General features: G+C 43.5%; 2 protein-coding genes across 4 annotated transcripts; one reads left to right on the top strand and one right to left on the bottom strand.

The window, feature by feature from the left end:
• Positions 1–110: 110 nt before the first annotated feature.
• zgc:154055 (uncharacterized protein LOC556036 homolog) lies at positions 111–12,475 on the bottom strand. Of its 3 annotated transcripts, XM_047345475.1 has the most exons (11): positions 11,973–12,471; positions 11,645–11,701; positions 11,144–11,252; positions 10,913–11,038; positions 9,693–9,866; positions 8,945–9,162; positions 8,701–8,862; positions 7,858–7,999; positions 654–874; positions 421–572; positions 111–337 (listed from the first exon to the last, which is right to left on the bottom strand). In XM_047345475.1, the coding sequence occupies exons 1-11, from the start codon at positions 12,155–12,157 to the stop codon at positions 237–239; spliced, it is 1,647 nt and encodes a 548-aa protein (XP_047201431.1). In that variant the 5' UTR covers positions 12,158–12,471; the 3' UTR covers positions 111–236. The 3 variants fall into 3 exon arrangements, 2 of the variants coding, with proteins under 2 accessions (XP_047201431.1, XP_047201432.1); XR_007035102.1 differs by lacking the exon at positions 7,858–7,999 and having other exon boundaries at positions 11,973–12,475; XM_047345476.1 differs by lacking the exon at positions 11,645–11,701.
• Positions 12,476–15,585: 3,110 nt separating this feature from the next.
• On the top strand, positions 15,586–19,538 carry fam167b (family with sequence similarity 167 member B). The gene is made up of 2 exons (XM_047345479.1): positions 15,586–15,982; positions 16,713–19,538. The coding sequence occupies exons 1-2, from the start codon at positions 15,683–15,685 to the stop codon at positions 16,974–16,976; spliced, it is 564 nt and encodes a 187-aa protein (XP_047201435.1). The 5' UTR covers positions 15,586–15,682; the 3' UTR covers positions 16,977–19,538.
• Positions 19,539–20,504: the final 966 nt, after the last annotated feature.

The following is a 20,504-nucleotide window of genomic DNA, read 5'->3' as shown; positions in this document are numbered from 1 at the left end:
ATTAATGGATGTCTAAATCTGTGTGTCTCAAAACATGCCAGATTAATGATCTTCTGTGTATTTGCTAAGGCTTAAGAAAATAAACTTAAATGACAACAACACTCAGTTTCTTTAGATTTCAAGTTTTTTTTTTTTTTTAGATGGTGTAAAAAATACTGTACATTTAAGAAGAAACATGTGAATATTACTTTGTGAAACATGTTTCAGCTGAAAATTGTAAATTCTTTGTAGGGGTGTCACCTCTGTGCCACCCTGGCCCACTCAATGACCATGCTCCTTATTTCCTCCTGAACCGCTTCAAGATGATGTGCCAGCTGCGTCCACCTCAGGAAAAAGCCTTGGGATCAAATCAAAGCAGCAATACTGATCACTGTCATGTTCATATATCAGAATCTGCAATAATAAAGGGCTGCAGCTCACCTCTCCAGAGCTGCAGGGACTGAGGGTGAACTGAAGGCCATATTGCCAACTCTGTGGGCTCATACAGGGGGTTTGAGTAGTAATCTCTTTCAGCTGGCCTCAGCAGGGCTCGGAACAAACAGTGAGTCCTGTCCTTAACTCCCAGGGCACACCTGAAAGTGAGAGTTAGCTTTGATGAACAACACCGATGAGCACTGCATTACTGAGTGAAAAACCACTACTTTTAAGCGGACCTGTCCTGGTCGTTGTTACACAGAAAGGTGCCGTAGTCTGAAGCGTACACCTCGTTCGCCAGTCTGAGGAGCAGCGCCTCTGAGAAACCCAATGCCAGGGGGAACTGACGCCAAAGCTGCCAAACACAGTCCAGCAGGAGTAGGAAGACTGGAGACTCCTGCTGGAAGCGAGCGTGGGAGTAAGCCGAATGGGCACACCGCTGCTGGAATGGGTGTCCTGCCTGCAGAAAAGATCACGCACTCAAATTAACAAAAATACACAGTGCCTTGCAAAATACAGAACTTTTGGTCTCAATATAAGCTGTTCTGTGAAGGTTTCACAGGTCTGCTGGAGAAAATTAGTGAACAAACAGCATCATGAAGTGCAATGAACAAAACAGTCAGCTCAGGGATGAAGTTGTGGATACCAGGTTCCACAGGTGTTTGTGTTTTGGTTTTCATTTGTGCTTGTGTTTTAATTTCCTTATTGTTTATTTATGTTCTTTGGGTCTTGCCATACTCAGATCATTTCTCTGTGTTCATTAATGTTACTAAGGTATTAGTTTTTTCCTTTGTGTTAAGTTTCTTAGTGTTTTTCTTGTGTTCTCTTCTCTGTGTATTCTACTTTATTCCCCTTAGACCAGTGTTAGTCTTTCACCTAGGTTAGAAGTTTCTATGTTTTTTAGTTCAACTCACTCTGTTAATTAGTCTCCCTCCCTCAGCTCTCCTGCTTTCATTGTGCCACAATGGTTCCACATCTCCACTGACCACCTCTTCATGTCTCTTTGTCTTTCTCCACTCTTTCCTCAGTATTTAAGTTCACTGGCTCTCATTGTTTATTGCTGGATTCTTCTGTTACTCTGCTACACTGCCTGTTACTTCGTCTGTTCTCCATGTTCTGTTCACCCTTTTCAACATAGGTTTTCTGTTTTATTATTAAAATTTACTCATCCCAAGTTCCTGTCTGCATTTTGGTCCTCCAAACGACCCGCAAAACCTGACAGTGGAAAGGTTTAAATTATGGTTAGGTTATTAAACAAAATTCCAAACATTGGGCATCTTATTGAAGACTGTTCAGTCTATCATCTGCAAATGGAAAAAAGATTTACTAATTTTGTATTAGCGTCCACCTAAACCCCTAAAAGCTAGGCATGGAAATCCTTAACCTAAGATGCCGCCAGAGGCCCTTGGTAATTCTGGAGCAACTTGGCATATCTGCTAGTCATTGAGAAAAATCTGTTGACATAGCAACTAGTTGTACATTTTACAAATCCGCCTTTGTAGAAGAACAGCAACAAGAAAAAAGTTATTGTTGACAAAAAGCCACTAGAAGTTAAATGCCATACTCAGCAAAGATGTCAAAGAATTTGCTCTGATCAGACAGGACAATAATTTAACTTTAAGCCCTACATGCAATATGTATGTATGCCAAAAAACTAACCCCTAACCATACCCTCCCCACACTGATACATAGTGGTGACAGCATCATGCAGTGGGGATGCTGTTCTTCAGTAGGGACAAGAAAGCTGGTCTGGTTTGATGGGCGTGAAAAGAGCTAAATATAGATCAATCCTAGAGGAAAATTAGTTTTAGGCTGCAAATGACTTCAGACTGGAACAGAGATTGAATTTATAGGAGGACAACATCACTAAACATACAACCAGAGCCACAATGGAATGATCAAAAGCATATTCATGTTGCAGAATGGCCCAGTCAAAGTCCAGACTAGAATTCAAATGAGAAACTGTGGCCAGATGTGAAAACTGTTGCTCACAGACGCTACCCTCTCCATCTGACTGAGTTTGAGCTACTTTGCAAAGAAGGGACAAAGAAGAACATTAGATTAAAAAAGCTGGTAGAGGCATATTTCGAAACTCTAGCTGCTAGAACTGCATTGAAAGCAGGGTTTTCAAAGTATTGGCTCAGGGGTGTAATGCAACAGTTTCGCAAAAACGGTTTCCTTCCACAATCATTTTCCTTCCACTTAACAACTACGCAACACTTGGTGTTGGTCTATCACATTCGGTAGCTTGTAAAAGTATTCATACCCCTTGAACTTTTCCACATATTGTCACATTACAACCAAAAACAATTTTATGTGAAAGACCAACATACAGTGGTATACAGTTGTGAAGTGGAAAGAAAATTATACATGATTTCAAACTTTTTTACAAGTGAAAAACTGAAAAGTGCAGTGTGAAAATGTATTCAGCCGCCTTTACTCTGAGCGCAACCAATTACCTTCAGAAGTTGCCTGATGATTGCTAATGACTAAATAGAGTACATCTGTGTGTAATCTAATCTCAGTACAAATACAGCTGCTCTGTATTTGTACACCTCCCAGGTTGGTTAGGAGAATATTGGGGAGCAAACAGCATCATGAAGTCCAAGGAACACACCAGACAGATCAGGGATAAAGTTGTAGAGAAGTTTAAAGCAGGCTTAGACTATAAAAAGATTTCCCAAGCTTTGAACATCTCACAGAGCACTGTTCAATTCATCATCCGGAAATGGAAAGAGTATGGCACAACTGTAAACCTACCAAGACAAAGCTGTCCGCCTAAACTTAGGAGACAAGGAGAGCACTGATCAGAGATGCAGCCAAGAGGCCCATGGTGACGAACTGCAGAGATCCACAGCTTAGGTAGGGGAATCTGTCCACAGGACAACTATTAGTCGTGCACTGCATAGATGTGGTCTTCATGGAAGAGTGGCAAGAAGAAAGCCATTGTTAAAAAAAAAAAAAAAAAAGTCCCGTGTGCAGTTTGCCAAAAGCCATGTTGGGGACACAGCAAACATGAGACAAAAAAAATAATTTTTAGGCCAAATTGCAAAACGCTATGTGTGGCGGAGAACTAACACTGAACATCACTCTGAACACACCATCCCCACAGTCAAATAGGGTGGTGGCAGCATGATGCTCTGGGGGAGCTTCACTTCAGCAGGGACAGGGAAGGCGGTCAGAGTTGATGGGAAGATGGATGGAGCCAAATACAGGACAATCTTGGAAGAAAACCTGTTGGAGTCTGCAAAAGATTTAAGACTGGGGCGGAGGTTCGCCTTCCAGCAGGATGACTCTAAACATAAAGCCAGCACAACAATGGAATGGTTTAAAGCAAAACATATTAATGTGTTAGAAAGGCCCAGTCCAGAGCTAAACCAAATTGAGAATATGTGGCAAGATCTCAAAACTGTTGTTCACAAATGCTCTCCATCTAATCTGACTGAGCTTGAGCTGTTTTGCTAAGAAGAATGGGCAAACATTTCAGTCATTGGATGTGCAAAGCTAGTAGAGACATACCCTAAAAGACTTGCAACTGTAATCGCAACAAAAGGTGGTTCCACAAAGTATTGACTCTGAAGGGCTGAATAGTTTTGCACAATGCCCTTTTCAGTTCTTTATTTGTAAAAAAAGAAAAAAAAAGAAATCAAGTATAATTTTCGTTCCACTTCACAATTGCATACCACGTTGTGTTGGTCTTTCACATAAAATTCCACTAAAATATATTTATGTTTGTGGTTGTAATGTGACAATATGTGGAAAGGTTCAAGGGGTACTCGTACTCGTCGTCTTCCGCTTTATCCGGGACCGGGTTGCGGGGGCAGCAGACTCAGCAGAGACGCCCAGACGTCCCTCTCCCCAGACCCCTCCTCCAGCTCCTCCAGGGGGAGCCCAAGGCGTTCCCAGGCCAGCCGAGAGACATAGTCCCTCCAGCGTGTCCTGGGCCGTCCCCTGGGCCTCCTCCCGGTGGGACGTGCCTGGAACACCTCCCGAGGAAGGCGTCCAGGAGGCGTCCGGTATAGATGCCCGAGCCACCTCAACTGGCTCCTCTCGATGTGGAGGAGCAGCGGCTCTACTCCGAGCCCCTCCCGGATGCCCTCACCCTATCTCTAAGGGAGTGCTCGGCCACCCTACGGAGGAAGCTCATTTCCGCCGCTTGTATCCGGGATCTCGTTCTTTCGGTCATGACCCAAAGTTCATGGCCATAGGTGAGGGTAGGAACGTAGACCAACCGGTAAATCGAGAGCTTCGCTTTTCGGCTCAGCTCTCTCTTCACCACAACGGACCGGCACAGCGCCCTCATTACTGTGGCAGCCGCACCGATCCGTCTATCGATCTCCCGCTCCATTCTTCCCTCACTCGTGAACAAGACCACGAGATACATAAACTCCTCCACTTGAGGCAGGAACTCCCCTCCAACCTGAAGAGGACAAGCCACTCTTTTCCAGTCGAGAACCATGGCCTCGGACTTGGAGGAGCTGATCTTCATCCCAGCCGCTTCACACTCGGCTGCGAACCGCCCCAGTGCATGCTGTAGGTCTTGGCTAGAGGGGGCCAGCAGGACCACATCATCTGCAAAAAGAAGAGACGAAATCCTCTGGTCCCCAAACCAGACCCCCTCCAGCCCTTATGAACAGGACCGGTGACAAAGGGCAGCCCTGCCGGAGTCCAACATGCACCGGGAACAGGTCTGACTTAGTGCCGGCAATGCGAACCAAACTCCTGCTCCGCTTGTACAGAGATCGGATGCCCCCTAGTAAAGGGCCCCCGATTCCATACTCCTGGAGCACCCCCCACAGGGCATCACGAGGGACACAGTCAAATGCTTTCTCCAGGTACACTAAACACATGTGGACCGGTTGGGCAAACTCCCAAGAACCCTCGAGTACCCCGTAGAGGGTATAGAGCTGGTCCAGTGTTCCACGGCCGGGACGAAAACCACACTGCTCCTCCTGAAGCCGGGGTTCGACTATCGGCCGGACTCTCCTCTCCAATACCCTGGCGTAGGCCTTACCAGGTAGGCTGAGGAGTGTGATCCCCCTGTAGTTGGAACACACCCTCCGGTCACCCTTCTTATGTAGGGGGACCACCACCCCTGTCTGCCAATCCAAAGGCACAGTCCCCGTCCGCCACGCAATGTTGAAGAGGCGTGTCAACCATGACAGCCCCACAACATCCAAAGACTTGAGGTACTCAGGGCGGATCTCATCCAACCCCGAAGCCACCGCGGAGCTTTTTAACCACCTCGGTGACTTCAGCCTGGGTGATGAAAGAGTCCAACCCCGAGTCCCCAGCCTCTGTTTCCACCAGGGAATGTGTGATGGCAGGGTTGAGGAGATCCTCGAAGTATTCCTTCCACCGGCCGATAACGTCCTCAGTCGAGGTCATCAGCTCCCCACCCCCACTATAAACAGTGTTGGCGAAGCACTGCTTCCCCCTCCTGAGGTGCCGGACAGTTTGCCAGAATCGCTTCGGGGCCAACCGGTAGTCCTTCTCCATGGCCTCACCAAACTCTTCCCAGGTCCGAGTTTTTGCCTCTGCCACCGCCCGGGCCGCGGCACGCTTGGCCCCACGGTACCCGTCAGCCGCCTCAGGAGTCCCACAAGCCAACCACAGCCGATAGGACTCCTTCTTCAGCTTGACAGCGTCCCTTACTGCCGGTGTCCACCACCGGGTTCGGGGATTGCTGCCGTGACAGGCACCGCAGACCTTACGGCCACAGCTACGGGCAGCAGCATCGACAACAGATGCGGAGAACATGGTCCACTCGGACTCTATGTCTCCAACATCCCTCGGAATCTGGTCAAACTCTCCCGGAAGTGAGAGTTGAATACATCCCTGGCCGAGGGATCCGCCAGACGTTCCCAGCAGACCCTCACTATGCGCTTGGGTCTGCCAAGTCTGTCCGGCTTTCTCCTCCCCCAGCGGATCCAACTCACCACCAGGTGGTGATCAGTGGACAGCTCAGCCCCTCTCTTCACCCGAGTGTCCAAAACATGCGGCCGAAGGTCTGATGATACAACAACAAAGTCGATCATTGACCTCCTGCCTAGGGTATCCTGGTGCCAAGTGCACTGATGGACACCCTTATGTTTGAACATGGTGTTCATTATGGACAATCCGTGACTAGCACAGAAGTCCAATAACAAGACCCCGCTCGGATTCAGATCGGGGAGGCCATTCCTCCCGATCACGCCTCTCCAGGTGTCACTGTCGTTTCCCACACGGGCGTTGAAGTCCCCCAGCAGAATAATGGAGTCCCCAGGAGGGGCGCTATCCAGCACCCCCGATAGGGACGCCAAGAAGGCCGGGTACTCCGCACTACCACTCGGCCCGTAGGCTGAAATGATACTCAGAGACCTCTCCCCAACCCGAAGGCGCAGGGATGCAACCCTCTCATCCACTGGGGTAAACCCCAACACGAGACGGCTGAGCTGGGGGGCAACAAGTAAACCCACCCCAGCCCACCACCTCTCCCCGTGGGCCACTCCAGAGTAGAAGAGAGTCCAGCCCCTCTCGAGGAGACGGGTTCCAGAGCCCACGCTGTGCGTGGAGGCGAGCCCGACTATTTCTAGTCGATATCTCTCGACCTCCCGCACAAGCTCAGGCTCCTTCCCCCCCAGCGAGGTTACATTCCATGTCCCTAGAGCCAGCCTAAGCAACTGGGGATCGGGCCGCCGAGGTCTCCACCTTCGTCCGCCGCCCAATACTCTTTGCACCGGTCCCTCACGGTTCCGCCTGCAGGTGGTGGGCCCACTGGGGGATGGTCTTGCGTTTCTCGTTCGGGCTTGGCCCGGCCTGGTCCCGCTAGGAGCAACCCAGCCACCAGGCGCTCTCCGACGATGGTCCGAGGCCTGGCTCCAGGGTGGGACCCCAGCCTGGTCCCGCTAGGAGCAACCCAGCCACCAGGCGCTCTCCGACAATGGTCCGAGGCCTGGCTCCAGGGTGGGACCCCAGCTCCACCGTACCGGACGACGTCACATGCCTCGATTTTGTAGTCGTCATGAGGGGTTCTTGAAGTTCGAGGGGTATGAATACTTTTACAAGCCACTGTAAAATCCCAACAAAAGTCATTGAGGTTTTTGGTTATAACTCCAGAAAATGTGAAAAATCTCAAAATCACCGTTTGTCTTTTTTACAGTTTTGAAGACATTTTTAGGCACCAGAGGCCTTTATATTTCATTTTCAACAGTAGGCAGACAGGAAAGAGGGGCAGAGAGAGAGGGAGATACTTGGCAAAGGTGCCAGGTCTGGGACTCAAACCCAGGACAGCAGCATCGAGGACTATAGCCTTTATATGTGGTCGCGCGCTTAACCCCTACACCACCAGCACTGCGCCTTCGTAAAAATTTTAAATAGGGATTATTTAAATAAACAGTTTCCTTTAAGGAAATAAGGTTTAGAACCTTCTTTCTTCTCTCATACACACACTGAGACCCCCACCTGTACCCACTCCCTCTCCAGAAGAGCCAGGAAACCCTCCAGTGTGCGGCAGAATGGGTCCATGATGAGCTGAGCCAGAGTGCAGATGAGCAAACTGCAGTCGGTACCTTCATAGCCATGGACCAGAGCTGAATGTCCGTCCCTGAACAAAAACAATGCTTTCATAATGAAAAAAGAATCATGATTCTTTAATGTAGAATGTTTTAGAAGTTTGGGCACAAAACACAAACATCCTTTCTCCATTGTTTATCTTTCCTAACATTTTTGTGTAATTTTGCTCCTTTCATTGCATTGCATTGTTTTCAATAATATCAAACTATAGAAATTACAAAATTTACACATTTCTTTAGTAGTTTCAAAGTAGATCAATAATAAAAAAAAATGTTTAAGCTTCATCTTTTTATATTTATTCTGATTTTATTCTTTTTTCCATTGCCATGCTTGCTCACCTCCCCAATGATGGATCGGTACTCAGTTATTTTAAACTTTACAGACATAATAGCTATTAATAATTCTAAAGATATTTCTTTTGGCACTAGTGGCCTTTATTTTTATTTTTTTTGACACTAGGCAGACAGGAAAGAGGGGTAGTCATTCGGCAAATATCGCCGGATCCGGGACTCAAACCCGGGACGGCCGCTTCGAGGACTGTAGCCTCCGTATATGGTCGCACGCTTAACCCCTACACCATCAGCGCGCGCCAACTATTAATAATTCTAGATCATTGCATTTGTTTGTGAGGTTTCTGATGCTAAAATTGTTTATTCAGTTGTTATTGTACAAATTTAGGTGCACATCAAGTGTAACCTAATCATGGAAACATGCTGTAGGTGTTGCTCCTACCTCTCCACACACTCTGCCAGCAGGCCAGCTGTGGACAGAGCAGTCTGGACGTGAGACAGCCACTTTGAATTCTCAAGCTTACTGAGCCAGCGGTCAACGTTGTGGGACTCATCACTGCAGGCCTCCACCAGTTTGATCAGACTCTCCTGGAGGGCCTTACCCCTAAACACACAAAGACAATGAAGACTGAGAAGTTAGCTCTGGCTGAAAGATCTACAAAGTTAACAACACACTTTCAACAAACCTTTCCATCTGTCTGTGAAGTCTCTTCCAGCAGTTATAGAATGATTTGGACTCAAAACCTCCGCCTGTCATACGTGCCTGCTGAACCTGCTGACTTGAACGGGTGTCGATAATGAAACCTTTTTCTGAGTCTTCAATCACAGCCTGAAGGAGGAGTTCATCTTCCTTGCAACGTTTCCTGTTGGCACCTGTAAGCGGCTGACTGCTGCGCATGATTACCTGAGAAAATACAGTCCAAGTTAGAATTGAAATGATGCTTGATAAAGTGTTCCTATCCCCTGAACCTTTTCATATTTTGTCAGGTTACAACCACAAACCTAAATGTGTTTTATCCATTTTTGGATGCTGGTTTTAACAGTGATCTGTGAGATGTTCAACGTTTAGGGTCATGTTTTATAAACTAACCTTCTCCACAAATTTCTCCCTGTGACCTGTCTGCTGTATTGCTTGGTCTTCAGGATGCTGTTTGTTCACTAATGTTCTCTAACAAACCTCTAAGGTTTTCATAGAACAGCCGGGTTTATTCTGATATGAAAACAAATGCATGCCGGGCCTTTCCGATTGTTTTTGCTAAATAATATATACCAAGACTGTTTTATCTTCCACTGCACTATTTTGTGTTGCTCTATAACATAAAATCTGAATAAAATAAGTTGAAGTTTGTGTTTTTAACATTAGAAAAATGTGAAAAGTTCAAAAGGTAAGGAAAATCTTGAAAACCACTCTACTGGCCAGCATAACACCCTCACCATGCCATTCTTTCTGTGATAGTAGCACAGGACAGGGAAGCGGCCACCCTGCCTGAATTTGGCCACCTTCTTCAGCGTTTCATCGTCGATGCAGTTTGGAACAATGACCGCCGGAGGATAGGAAGGACACACAGAGTAGCTTTTGTTAACGCTGCTCAGTCTCCATCTCTCATGCTGCATATAAAGACAGATTACATATAAGATGGTCTCAAAGAACTAAAGAATCTGTAATCACCAAATCTGATTCATGCTTCGCTAAGATAACTGGGTATAGTTTATGGATAGATATGGAAAGGAACATTCCAGTCATACTTCTGTTGTATCAGGCTTTCAATAAATGTGGGTTGTTAATCACGTACAAACTCTAAGCCACAACATTGTTCCAGAAATATTTTTTGTTATGGTGCAAAAAATATTTCTTAATGTTCTGCTTTGAACAAGCCAAGCATTTTGAAATTTCTTTAAAGTTGTCTTTATCTATAGTTATCACCTGCCTCCTACATGTTAATTTTCAGAGGAATGTTTGATTGTTTATAAGTTGATAAGTCAAGGAATTAACCTGTGTTGTGCCTACAATTTAAAATTTGACCTCCAGGCCCTATGTTAGTAGCAATGTGTCTTAAAGACACCATTTGTTATCTTTTGCTTAGATTAATCTGTGAAAAACACTGTGAGACATAAATTGGTATATGGGCTCAAGATCTTTAACATGTTCGAGATTTACAGAGAAACAGTAAATGTGACTATTTGCAAGGTGCTGTAGAAAGGATTCAAACAACCAACGGAAAAAACGAGAACCATTGGGAAAAGAAACGTCAAGACATCCAAATTCCAGTCAGTTTCTCCCAGTAACCAGGCCACCCTGATACATACATCCCACCTACTTAAAGAATACTGTGCCCATAACTTAAACAATTAAAATCCACACTGCCCAACCCTTTTCCATGGTAACACACTAATCCCAGAAGAAGACATGAACTAAAGCTGCGTGTTAGCTTGTTCTGGTGTTAGGGGAAAACAAATGAAAGCTAAGCAACAAGGATATCCTGAAAAGTGACCTCTGCATTCACTCCATTCACTCCCCCTGGCATTTTCCTGCCATATGCCTGCTAGATTGCATTTGAAAAAATGGTCGCCTTTTAGGGCTTTTGTGACACGCTTTACATGCAGCAGTTTTCAAGTTTTGTTAGGCAAGTATACAACATATATAAGTTGCTTACCAGCTCCTTCATTTGAGTGTAGTGTTTTTCAGGGGTCGAGAGGCCCCACTGGTCCTGCAGGCTGAGGTCAGTGGGTCTGTAAAAGAAAGGATACATCTCCGACACATTGTCCAGACAGGACAGGGTCTGCAGAAAAAGAGTCATCTCGTGAATGTTGATATCCCAGAACATAATTTAGCACAAAAAAAGTCTGATCTATTGTGCTTTTGTTAAGGTATTGCTATAAAGCACCTCAATGGAGCGTGAGATGTTGAGGCACTGCTCCATGCCAGGAATGTCCAGCTGAAGCACCCGCAGATCTTTACACTTGATGGTAATTGTTCCTGAGGATCCAGACATCCTGCACACATAAAAGTAAGTATCCACACGTTTTTTTTTTTTTTACAAATACATAGCCTCCCTTGTCCATTCAAAGCGTTATTCCAAGATCATGCTTTTGGCACCAGCAATGTAGGATGCTCAACTTGCAGCAGAAGAGGAAGGGCTAACCCAACCAGTCTGGTTTTCACTGGAAGACATGCTTTTCTAAGAAGGCTATCCAAAATAGTTTCAAATAGTTTCAGCAATACTTTCACAAGGCAATGAAATCAAGCGGCAGCAAGAGGCGTAGGAGACAATGAAGCATGTTGCCGGCGACAAGTTGCAAAGAGTTGCTGTAATTTTGTTAGGAAATTTCCTTTTTTAGCAGAGGCAGAACACTGCAGGCACATGGCAACACCAACAATTCCCAACCTGTCACCGTGGGCTGCATTAGAGAGGAAGCCGGGATAGCCCAAAAGGTTTTCCACACTGGTTGGACAGATTTAAGGAAGTGAATTAGACATAGTGGGATCAAATGACACAGTCATGATTAGTTCATTCACAGGTTTGGAAGTGTAAAAGTCAACAACGTGAGATGTCATGGTCGATGGTGTAATGTGGAATTAGAATATTAAAGGAGCTAACATTCAGCCTGAATTAAGTTGTAGGGACTGAAAAATAAAAGAAACCAACATTCTTGTTTCAAATCCTTATTTTAAGAAGTCAATTAGGTGAGGAGAAACGACCCTCCTAGCCTCACCTTTTCTCAATGGCATCGATGTTCCTGAGCAGCAGCAGAACCTGCTGGGAGCTGCCCTCCTCCCTCTCCGAGAAGAGCAGGTGGTGGCCGGTGATGCACAGGGTCCCTCGGCTCGGTGGGTGCAGCGGCTGCCGGAGCACAACATCCTCCACGTTGGCCGTCTTGATGTGATCAGAAAACTCCATCAGGACCCTCACTTCAGAAAAAACATGCCCCGCACTTTAGCTACTCCAAATCACTTCCTTGCCTATCTTTAAGAAAATGAAAGCAAGCTTCCTCTTCTGCACACAGAGCTGGTTGGGCAGCCTTGCAGTTGCGCCGTTCGTTTAACGGTAAGGCGTCTAAAAATAGAATAAACTTCATATTTGTCTGAACATAGTTGAACCAAGCGCAGCTTCACCTTTTATTCTAACGGCTTACCGAGCTGGTGACTGGTGGGGAAATGGAAAATCAGTTACTTCAGGCAACAAAAGGCGGAAGTGTGCGTTTCCTGAGACAAAAAGAGACCCAGGCAGATGTGTGACATTTAACAGTTAAGTTGATCTCAGTTTCGATCGGAGAAAGGCAGCTGCGGTGCGCTTGCAATATATTTAATGGCCACTAGATGGCAACACAGTCAAAAATATTGTTAGCTCAAGTTCAGGAGTCTGCAACCTTTACAAACCAATGAGCGATTTGGCCGCCAGTTCAACTATAACTCGTTTAGAGCCTGGTAAAATGTAAAAATGTAACATAAACACATTGTTTTTCAACCTGAACACAAAAACAAAAACAGCAACTGAAAAACTACAAAAACCGACCTTAGTTGATTCATCATTTTAGCCAAGGTTAAGAGCCATTGTGGAAGGTCCAAAGAGCCACTTGCGGTTTTGGAGCCACAGGTTGCAGAACCCTGCTTTAGGTCAAGAGTCGGAAACTTTTAAAATCAGAAGAATTTTTGCTCTCGTTTTACTAAATAAAGGTTGTCTCTTGCTGCAAAAAACTACAAACCAGCACTTTATGTTCCCTGTTTCCCTTAGACATAAGTCCTCGTATAAAGATTTCAATATAAATAATAGATATCAACTTATATATGTCAACATAATTTTCCCAATTTTAAACGTTATTGCCATTAACAAGTTAAGTCCTCATCATATGTAACAAATTTCCTGAAATTTTTATCTCTTTGATGCCCATTTTATTGATAAAAGTCTCTCATTCTTTGTTATATTTAAAGGAAGAACTCAGGAAGTAGATTTTTTCCCCCTCCCATGTGCACAAAGTGGACTTTTTGAGCAAGTTGTTTTGGTTTCATACTGTATGAACAAATCGATTGATTTACAGTATGTGAGAAAATAACTTCTGTTATGATTTGGGGTTGTTTGGTGTTTGGTTTCTGGCTTTTTCTGATATGTTCTCAGTTTTTGTTTTGTATTCAAGATTCTCTGTTTTTGCTCCAGCCACATTTTGTTCTATCTGTCAATTATCTTTATTCGGTTCACCTGCTCCAAGTTAATCTGTCTCCTTGCTCCACCTGTTTCACACTTCATATATACACACACCGGTCCTGCTTATTCCTTGTGGAAACATTTCTCAAATCATGTCTTGTTTACTGATCATGCTCATGTCTTGCCTTTTGCACCATGCCTGTCTAGCCAGCCTGCTTTTGTTTTGTTCCTGCCTCATCTGTGAGTGAATTTTAGTTTATTAAATCTTTTTTCACTTAACATCACGCTGCCTGCTCGTCTGCATTCTGGGGTTCTATCTCGCAAGCCGTAACAAACTTCATCAAGTGGAAAACAATAAAACATGAAGGAATGAAAACAAAATTAAAATGTAATAGTAAATGCTGAAGGGTCACACTTCACTCTATTTAGTTACAATGAATATGAATAATTTAGAAGGAGAAATAATAAGGAAAAATTAAAACGATTTATGCAATTTGCACAAACACAGGCAAGTATGGAAAAAATATTAAGGGACCAGGGACGGTTATAAATAAAACAACTGCATACACATTTTTTCTTTCTTTTGGAAAATGAGGCTGGTGGAGGGCGGAGGTGGGATGTGCTAATGGCAAATAAAATTAAGAAACTAACAGAAATGATTCCTTGCACCATTAATGCTATTCTTGTGTGGAAATTTGATGCAGATACTGTATAGAGCTACTTAGAAGAACGGCTGAAACCAACCATCAGATACAGAATTGAGTAATGTTTTTAAATAGAAAGGTAATTTCATCTGACGTTTACACTACATTTATTTTCAAAACCCTGCTCAGTTCTTTGAATACCTGAAGAGCTTCACGTGGTTCCAGAGCAATAATTCGCAGACACCTACTCTAGGTAGAAATGCATGATTATTTGGAAGGGAATGTAACATTTTTAGTGATTAAGTGTTTCAAAAAACACAAGACAATTAGAATTGTATTGCATTTTGAGAAATAAAAACTTTTATCAGTATCAAGAAAACCTGTTTTATGTAACATATGGTGGAATCTTGACTGATTGAAATGACCAGTTACAACTAATATATCTAAAACAGTTTCATATGAAGGTTAACTATGATAGTGTGTGAAATCATGTTATAATGCAAATAATGTATGAGAGTGTGTCTGTCCATGTGTTGTCTCAGCTTCTTGAACCATCAGTGTCTATGAAGGAAAGAAGAGTAAATGTTGTGTTTTTGCTAACGATTCATAGGCTCTTAGTGAGACAAGACCTGGTGAGATATACGAGCGAAAGTGAAAATGATATCTGGTACAGAGGTTTGCAGAGGTTTGTTCTTGAGGCCAGGTCAAGTGGCCTATTCCATCTCCTGAAGGATGAAGATCCATTGCTCTATTGCCTTATGGATCATCACTGATTTTGATTTTCTGGCATCTAAAGCATATGTTTGTCTCTTTATCCTTTTCTGAGATGATAAAACAGCAACAGTAGCTCAAATAACCACTTGCTACAACCAGGAAATGTAGAATACCATCTTGGAATGCACAACACTTTTCACCTTGAGGCAGATGGACTACAGCAGACGAAAACCACACCAGGTGCCACACCTGTCAGCTAAGAACAGGAAACTGAAGTTACAGTTCACACAGATTCACCAAAATTGAACAATAACAGATTGAAAGATCAAAGTCTGGCCAAGTGAATCTTGATTTCAGTTGCAACACTGAGACGCAATGGTCATATTTCTGCATAAACAACATGTATATATGGACCTTTTCTGGGACCAATGGTTCAGACTGGCGGTGCTGTTATGGTAAGGAACGTGTACTACTTTGCTTTAGTAATACGTGTGTGTGTGTTTTTTTACAGTATTTTTTTATTTTATTATTTATTTATATTTTATGTTTTTGATTATTATTTTTTCCTAAATTGAAAACTCTTTTTTCCATCTCAGTGCCAATATTACACTGATTTATTCCCCCGCCGCATTAGTACCTTTTTTTTTATCCGAGTAACTGGTCTCAGATAGTCTTAATTCCTGGAAGTTAACTAACTGTTTTTTTAGTTTTCACCGAAACAACAATCTGCTCTTCCAAAGGTCTTAGGGTCCGACTTCCCCCTCCATAAAACAGCTAATAAATTATCCACCCCTCCCGTCCTCTGCGGGATGGGCGGTCATTTTCTGACTTCTCCCTTTAAAGGAGGTATGGACCTGTTGCGCTCTGAACCCTCCGGAGAGCTGCTGGGAACTTGAACTGAGAAGGTTTCGTCTCTGTTGCCTGAATGGATTTTAAAGAGCTTGGAGCTGATTGCTCGGAGGGAGACGCGGAGGATCTGGACAGCGTCAAAGCGCTGACGGAAAAGCTGAAGCTGCAGACGCGAAGACCGTCCTATCTGGAGTGGCAGGAGCGGTTGCAGAGTCGCCCTTGGACGGACAGAAGTCCCAAGGATAGTCCGGACTCTGCTGGAGGAGATGTTTCCATACCGGCAATTTTGAGAAATGACAACTCTGAGCTGGTTGTGCGAAACATCTGCGGCTTTGATACTATTGATGATGCGTTGGAGTTTCTGAGAAAAGAGCTGGTGGGTTGGGTTTATATTTAACTAACTTATTACAACTTGACATAAATGATTTCCAGTTAATTCCCAGGCCTCTAAAACTAAAATCTGAAGACGTCAGGAGAAAGGCAGTTTCCTGCTTCACAATACAGTAGATAATCATCTCCTCGGGTGACTGCATAAAAGCTTGGCCTAATTCAAGGATAGCATGAATGATGGCATTAAGCAAACACCTGGTGAAACAACATGAGACTTGTTTTCTCATAGTCTCCACATGCAAATAATTTAGGGCTGGCACAAGTGTACATATGGATTTTAAATAATCCATTATATGAGGAATCTGCTCTTGGTAGTTTTTGTGGCTCTAATTAAGGGTAGGCCTAATCACAAAAAAAAAACATCACTGGTTCAGAATAATGTTTGTACGATTGGGGGTATCATTTTCTAAACCTACTGATGTTTTTTGTGAGAAAAAAATGTTTTTTGGAATGAAAGCCTTTTGATAACTACAGGGACAACACTATAGTATTAGGTGTCACAAAGCACCAGAAAGTTAATTAAATGTAAAAAAACAAATAAGTAAAAATACCCATTTTTAGCCATCACCTTTAGCTTTCATTAATGAAGGACGGTGTATTGAAGGATGCTTCAGTGACGACAAACACTGGTCTACCCTACACCCTTTGTTAAAGAGATAAAACCACTGATTTCTAGCATCTCACCCTAGTTTCCCTCTTTTTCTCTGACTGTCCAGAGGGAGATGCAAGTTCAGGACAATCATCTGGCCCGCCAGCTGATCCACCTGCGTGGTGAAATCCACCGGCTCAAAGTGGAGCAGGTGTGCCACCGTCACAAGGAGATGCTGGACGATGCCACCTACGAGTTGGAGGAGTGCGGGGAGGAGTCCGACCTGCTGTGCGACATCCCCATGAAGGCCGCCTTTGCTCTGTCAATGCCTCTGAAAACCCTGGGCGTCACCAAGATGAACATCAACTCCAGACGTTTCTCACTGTGTTAAAAAGCATCAAATTTTACCAACACAGTGAAGGATGTTCTCATATTCTCCTCTTTGTTTGTGTAAGGCATGTCGTTAGAGTTACTTCCTCTTCAAGGGCCGACAAATGAGTGGCTGACAGCAACTGTTGCTAGGAATGAAAATGAAAATATCTCCTTTGATTTGTGTCAGGGAAGGACTTGAATGGGGAAGTATCTGTGTGCTCACCTCTAGAAGCCATGCACACTTCTATTACTGCCAGAGTTTCATGCTGGTCCATGTTTTTTATACCACAGACCCATTCACAGAAGCAATAAAGTTGAAGAAATGCACTTTATTGCCAAAAGGATTGAGGCACACCTCCAAGTCCTTGAATTCAGGGGTTCCAATCAACTCCATAGCCACAGTTGTATAAAATCACAGAGGTAACAGACTGGTTCTGCAAATATTTTTGAAGCAGTCTCAGGATGTCTGTGAATTCAAGCATGGGACGTGATAAGATACCATCTGTGTAAAAGTTGATTTATGAGATTTCCTCGCTACTAAACATGCCGCAGTCAATTGTTTGGGGTATCAGAACAAAGTGGAAGCAGTTTGGTACAACAGCAACTCAGTGACAGAGCAGTAGCCAATGTTAAATCAGATACTCAGGCACACAATGTCTTGCAGAGTCAATAGCTAATTATCTCCAGGATTTGTGTGGCCTTCAGATTAGCTCAAGAACAGTGTGTAGACAGTTTTAAGGAATTGGGTTCCATGGATGACCACCTCTGTCCAAACCCTACATCATGAAGTACATTTTAAAGCTTTGGATACAGTGGTGTAAATCACGCTGCCACTGGACCCTGGAGAATCAAACTTGTTTTCTGAAGAGATGAATCTTCTCCGCTTAGCAGTAGCTAATCTCCTCAGTCTATCATCTTTACTTGCTTTCTAGAACTTTACTGGACTTGGGTGTGAGACCAACATCCAGAGCTGCTGCGCTGTCCTCCAGAGCAAGCAGACTTCCGTAAAACTCTAGCTCAGAACAGAGTTGGACCTAAGCAACCAAAGCAAAACAAGCACCTCAAGAATACCCCTGCTAAATGAAAAGCTGTGCATGAAGAGATGATGCCCTAAACTTTTCAGTTCCCTTTAGTACACCCTGCAGAGTAAATCGGAGGGGTATGAATCTTTATTTGAAATAAACAAAGTGAAAATAGTTTCTGATCCTTCTGTGGAAGATGGGCTGTGTGAGCTAGATCTTGAAGGTGTGTGTGTCTTTTTTATTTATTAATCTGGGTTTGCCAGTTGCTAAGAGAATAGTACTTGCCTGACTGCACTGCCATGTATAAATATTGCTGGCAGGGGTATTTTGGTGTGGGGTTGTTCTTCAGTAATGGGATTTTGCACCTTAGGTCCATTGGAGGGACCTCTCCATGTTGCAGCATACAAGCCCATTTGGACACCTTAGGCTTTCAACTTGACTCCACACCAGTACACACAAAAAGATCCATAGAACATGCATTAGTGAGTTGGTTGTAGAGGAACCTGGCTGGCATTAAAAGAGCCTTGACTTCAACCCAAAATAACTTCTTTGTGATGAATTAGAGTGAAGACTGACGACCAGGCCACCTCGCCAAACTTAAGCAACTGACCTCACAAATGTTCTCCTGGAACCTGGAATCCTAAACCTTGTGGAAACATTTTCTAAAGGAGTTGAGACCATTCTATCTTACATGGGTGGGGCAACTATATTAAAGGTTATGTATTATGAATGGGATGTCAGCTAAGTTGATGTGAGTGTAAAGGCAAGCATCTGAATACTTTTGGCAGCACTCTGTATCATGTTAACTGAAACTGAAAAGTCTGTGATTATTGACACAGGGGCCTTTTTCATCTACTTCGCAATAAGTACTATCCCAGATCTGGGGAGAAATTATTAAAAAAGAAACTTAAAATAGAAACACAAAATATAATTTTTGAAGCAATAAATGAATTCACCATCAAAGTGGTGAAAATGGAATAAAAGACAAAAGGTCAAACGTTGTTTGAACTGGTTGAGGGATGAGGGGCTAACAAGTTGGATCCTTTCAGACTGTCACATGCTTTAATGAAATCAAAGAGCTCAGAAGCAGTGTGTATTTGTTGAGCCTGGTGGATCAGATAAAGAAAATGCTCAGCGAGTTTCAATACTAAACAACTTGTCCTCACACAGCAACACTCTTAAAGCCTTCATCAGTTTCCACCAGGAAGCAGGAGGTGACACCCATGATAATTTTACACCTCTCCCTCATGGAACAAAAATATCTCTTTAGCCTTGGCATGGCTGTGACAAGAGCCAGGAGGCTGTTGAGATTCCCCGCGGCATGTTGAGATGCTGCAGAGCACTGTTTGTATAAAGTTGACCTGATATTTTTTCATCAGCAGATATTCACACCCAAGATACGTGATTTATGTTATAGTTAAAAATGCATGACTGATTACTTTTAATTCTCAGATATTGATGTATTTTAGTTAAAAGTATAAAATTATTATCATTTGGTTGTTAAACACTGTAATGTAAATGTATCTACTATGCATGTGAGTATAAAAGAGAATACCTTGGCTGAACCTCTTTTTTGTACAAAAACCTCATCATGAAATCATGAAATAACTCTTTCAGTATCAAGAGTAACTTAAATTCCCAGAGTTCACTAAGTTTTAGACTATTTTAGTATAAAAACAAACACCCACTATGAATTTATTGATGGATGGATTGTCGGACGGACAGACGGATGGATGGATGGATGGGTGGAGTTATCTTGAAATGCACATTTTTCCACACTATTCTTTGTCCATACCTGAAAAATATTTGATTTTCCAGACAGCAGAGAAATCCTGTATGTGGTTTAATTAACATTCAAATGAATGAAGCTTATCCACCCCTGATGTTCTGTACTTTACCTGATGTATCCAGATTTTCCTGTTATGTTTTAAACCGGTGATGCCAATTTTTCCAGGCTTTTCTCGTCTCTTGTAACGTTACTTAGAACTCAGATACAAACAAATCAGTGATGACTCAAGACTTTTGCACAGTGCTGTATATAACCTGGAGGTTATTTTTGTGCATAGTCTGTGGTAAACATCACCACAGCCTCTAACCCATCATCTGTCCTCTATTCTAAAACCACCTCTTACGCACGAGTGTCCTGCTTCTTTCTTTGATGACTTGGTGCAGCATCAGAAGACAAAGCCCGACTCCTGCCTTGGTGTGCAGGACCAGACCCATTGTTAGATACAATGTGTAGAACAAGAAACAAAGTATTTCTTGGCAGATGGTTTTTACTAGGAGAAATGAGAGAACTGAATGATTATAATGTGGAGTGCTCCGGGACACATGACCTCATGTGTGACTTGAGATCAGAGCAGCCAGACATGGAGGTAAATATCAAATAAAAGAAAATGTGCAGAAGCATAACTAGCGTTCCTGGAGGGCCTTTTATTCACCTTTGTGTTTCTCACGCCACTCAAGTTTGCCATGCAGACAGACCTTTCTTTTTACATACCTAATGTCAACATATTGTTTAAGCT

Source organism: Girardinichthys multiradiatus, chromosome 19 (genome assembly GCF_021462225.1).
Source record: "Girardinichthys multiradiatus isolate DD_20200921_A chromosome 19, DD_fGirMul_XY1, whole genome shotgun sequence".
NCBI classification, from domain to species: domain Eukaryota; kingdom Metazoa; phylum Chordata; class Actinopteri; order Cyprinodontiformes; family Goodeidae; genus Girardinichthys; species Girardinichthys multiradiatus.
Note: the sequence above shows the minus strand (reverse complement) of the source record. Positions and strands in the feature narration are given on the sequence as shown.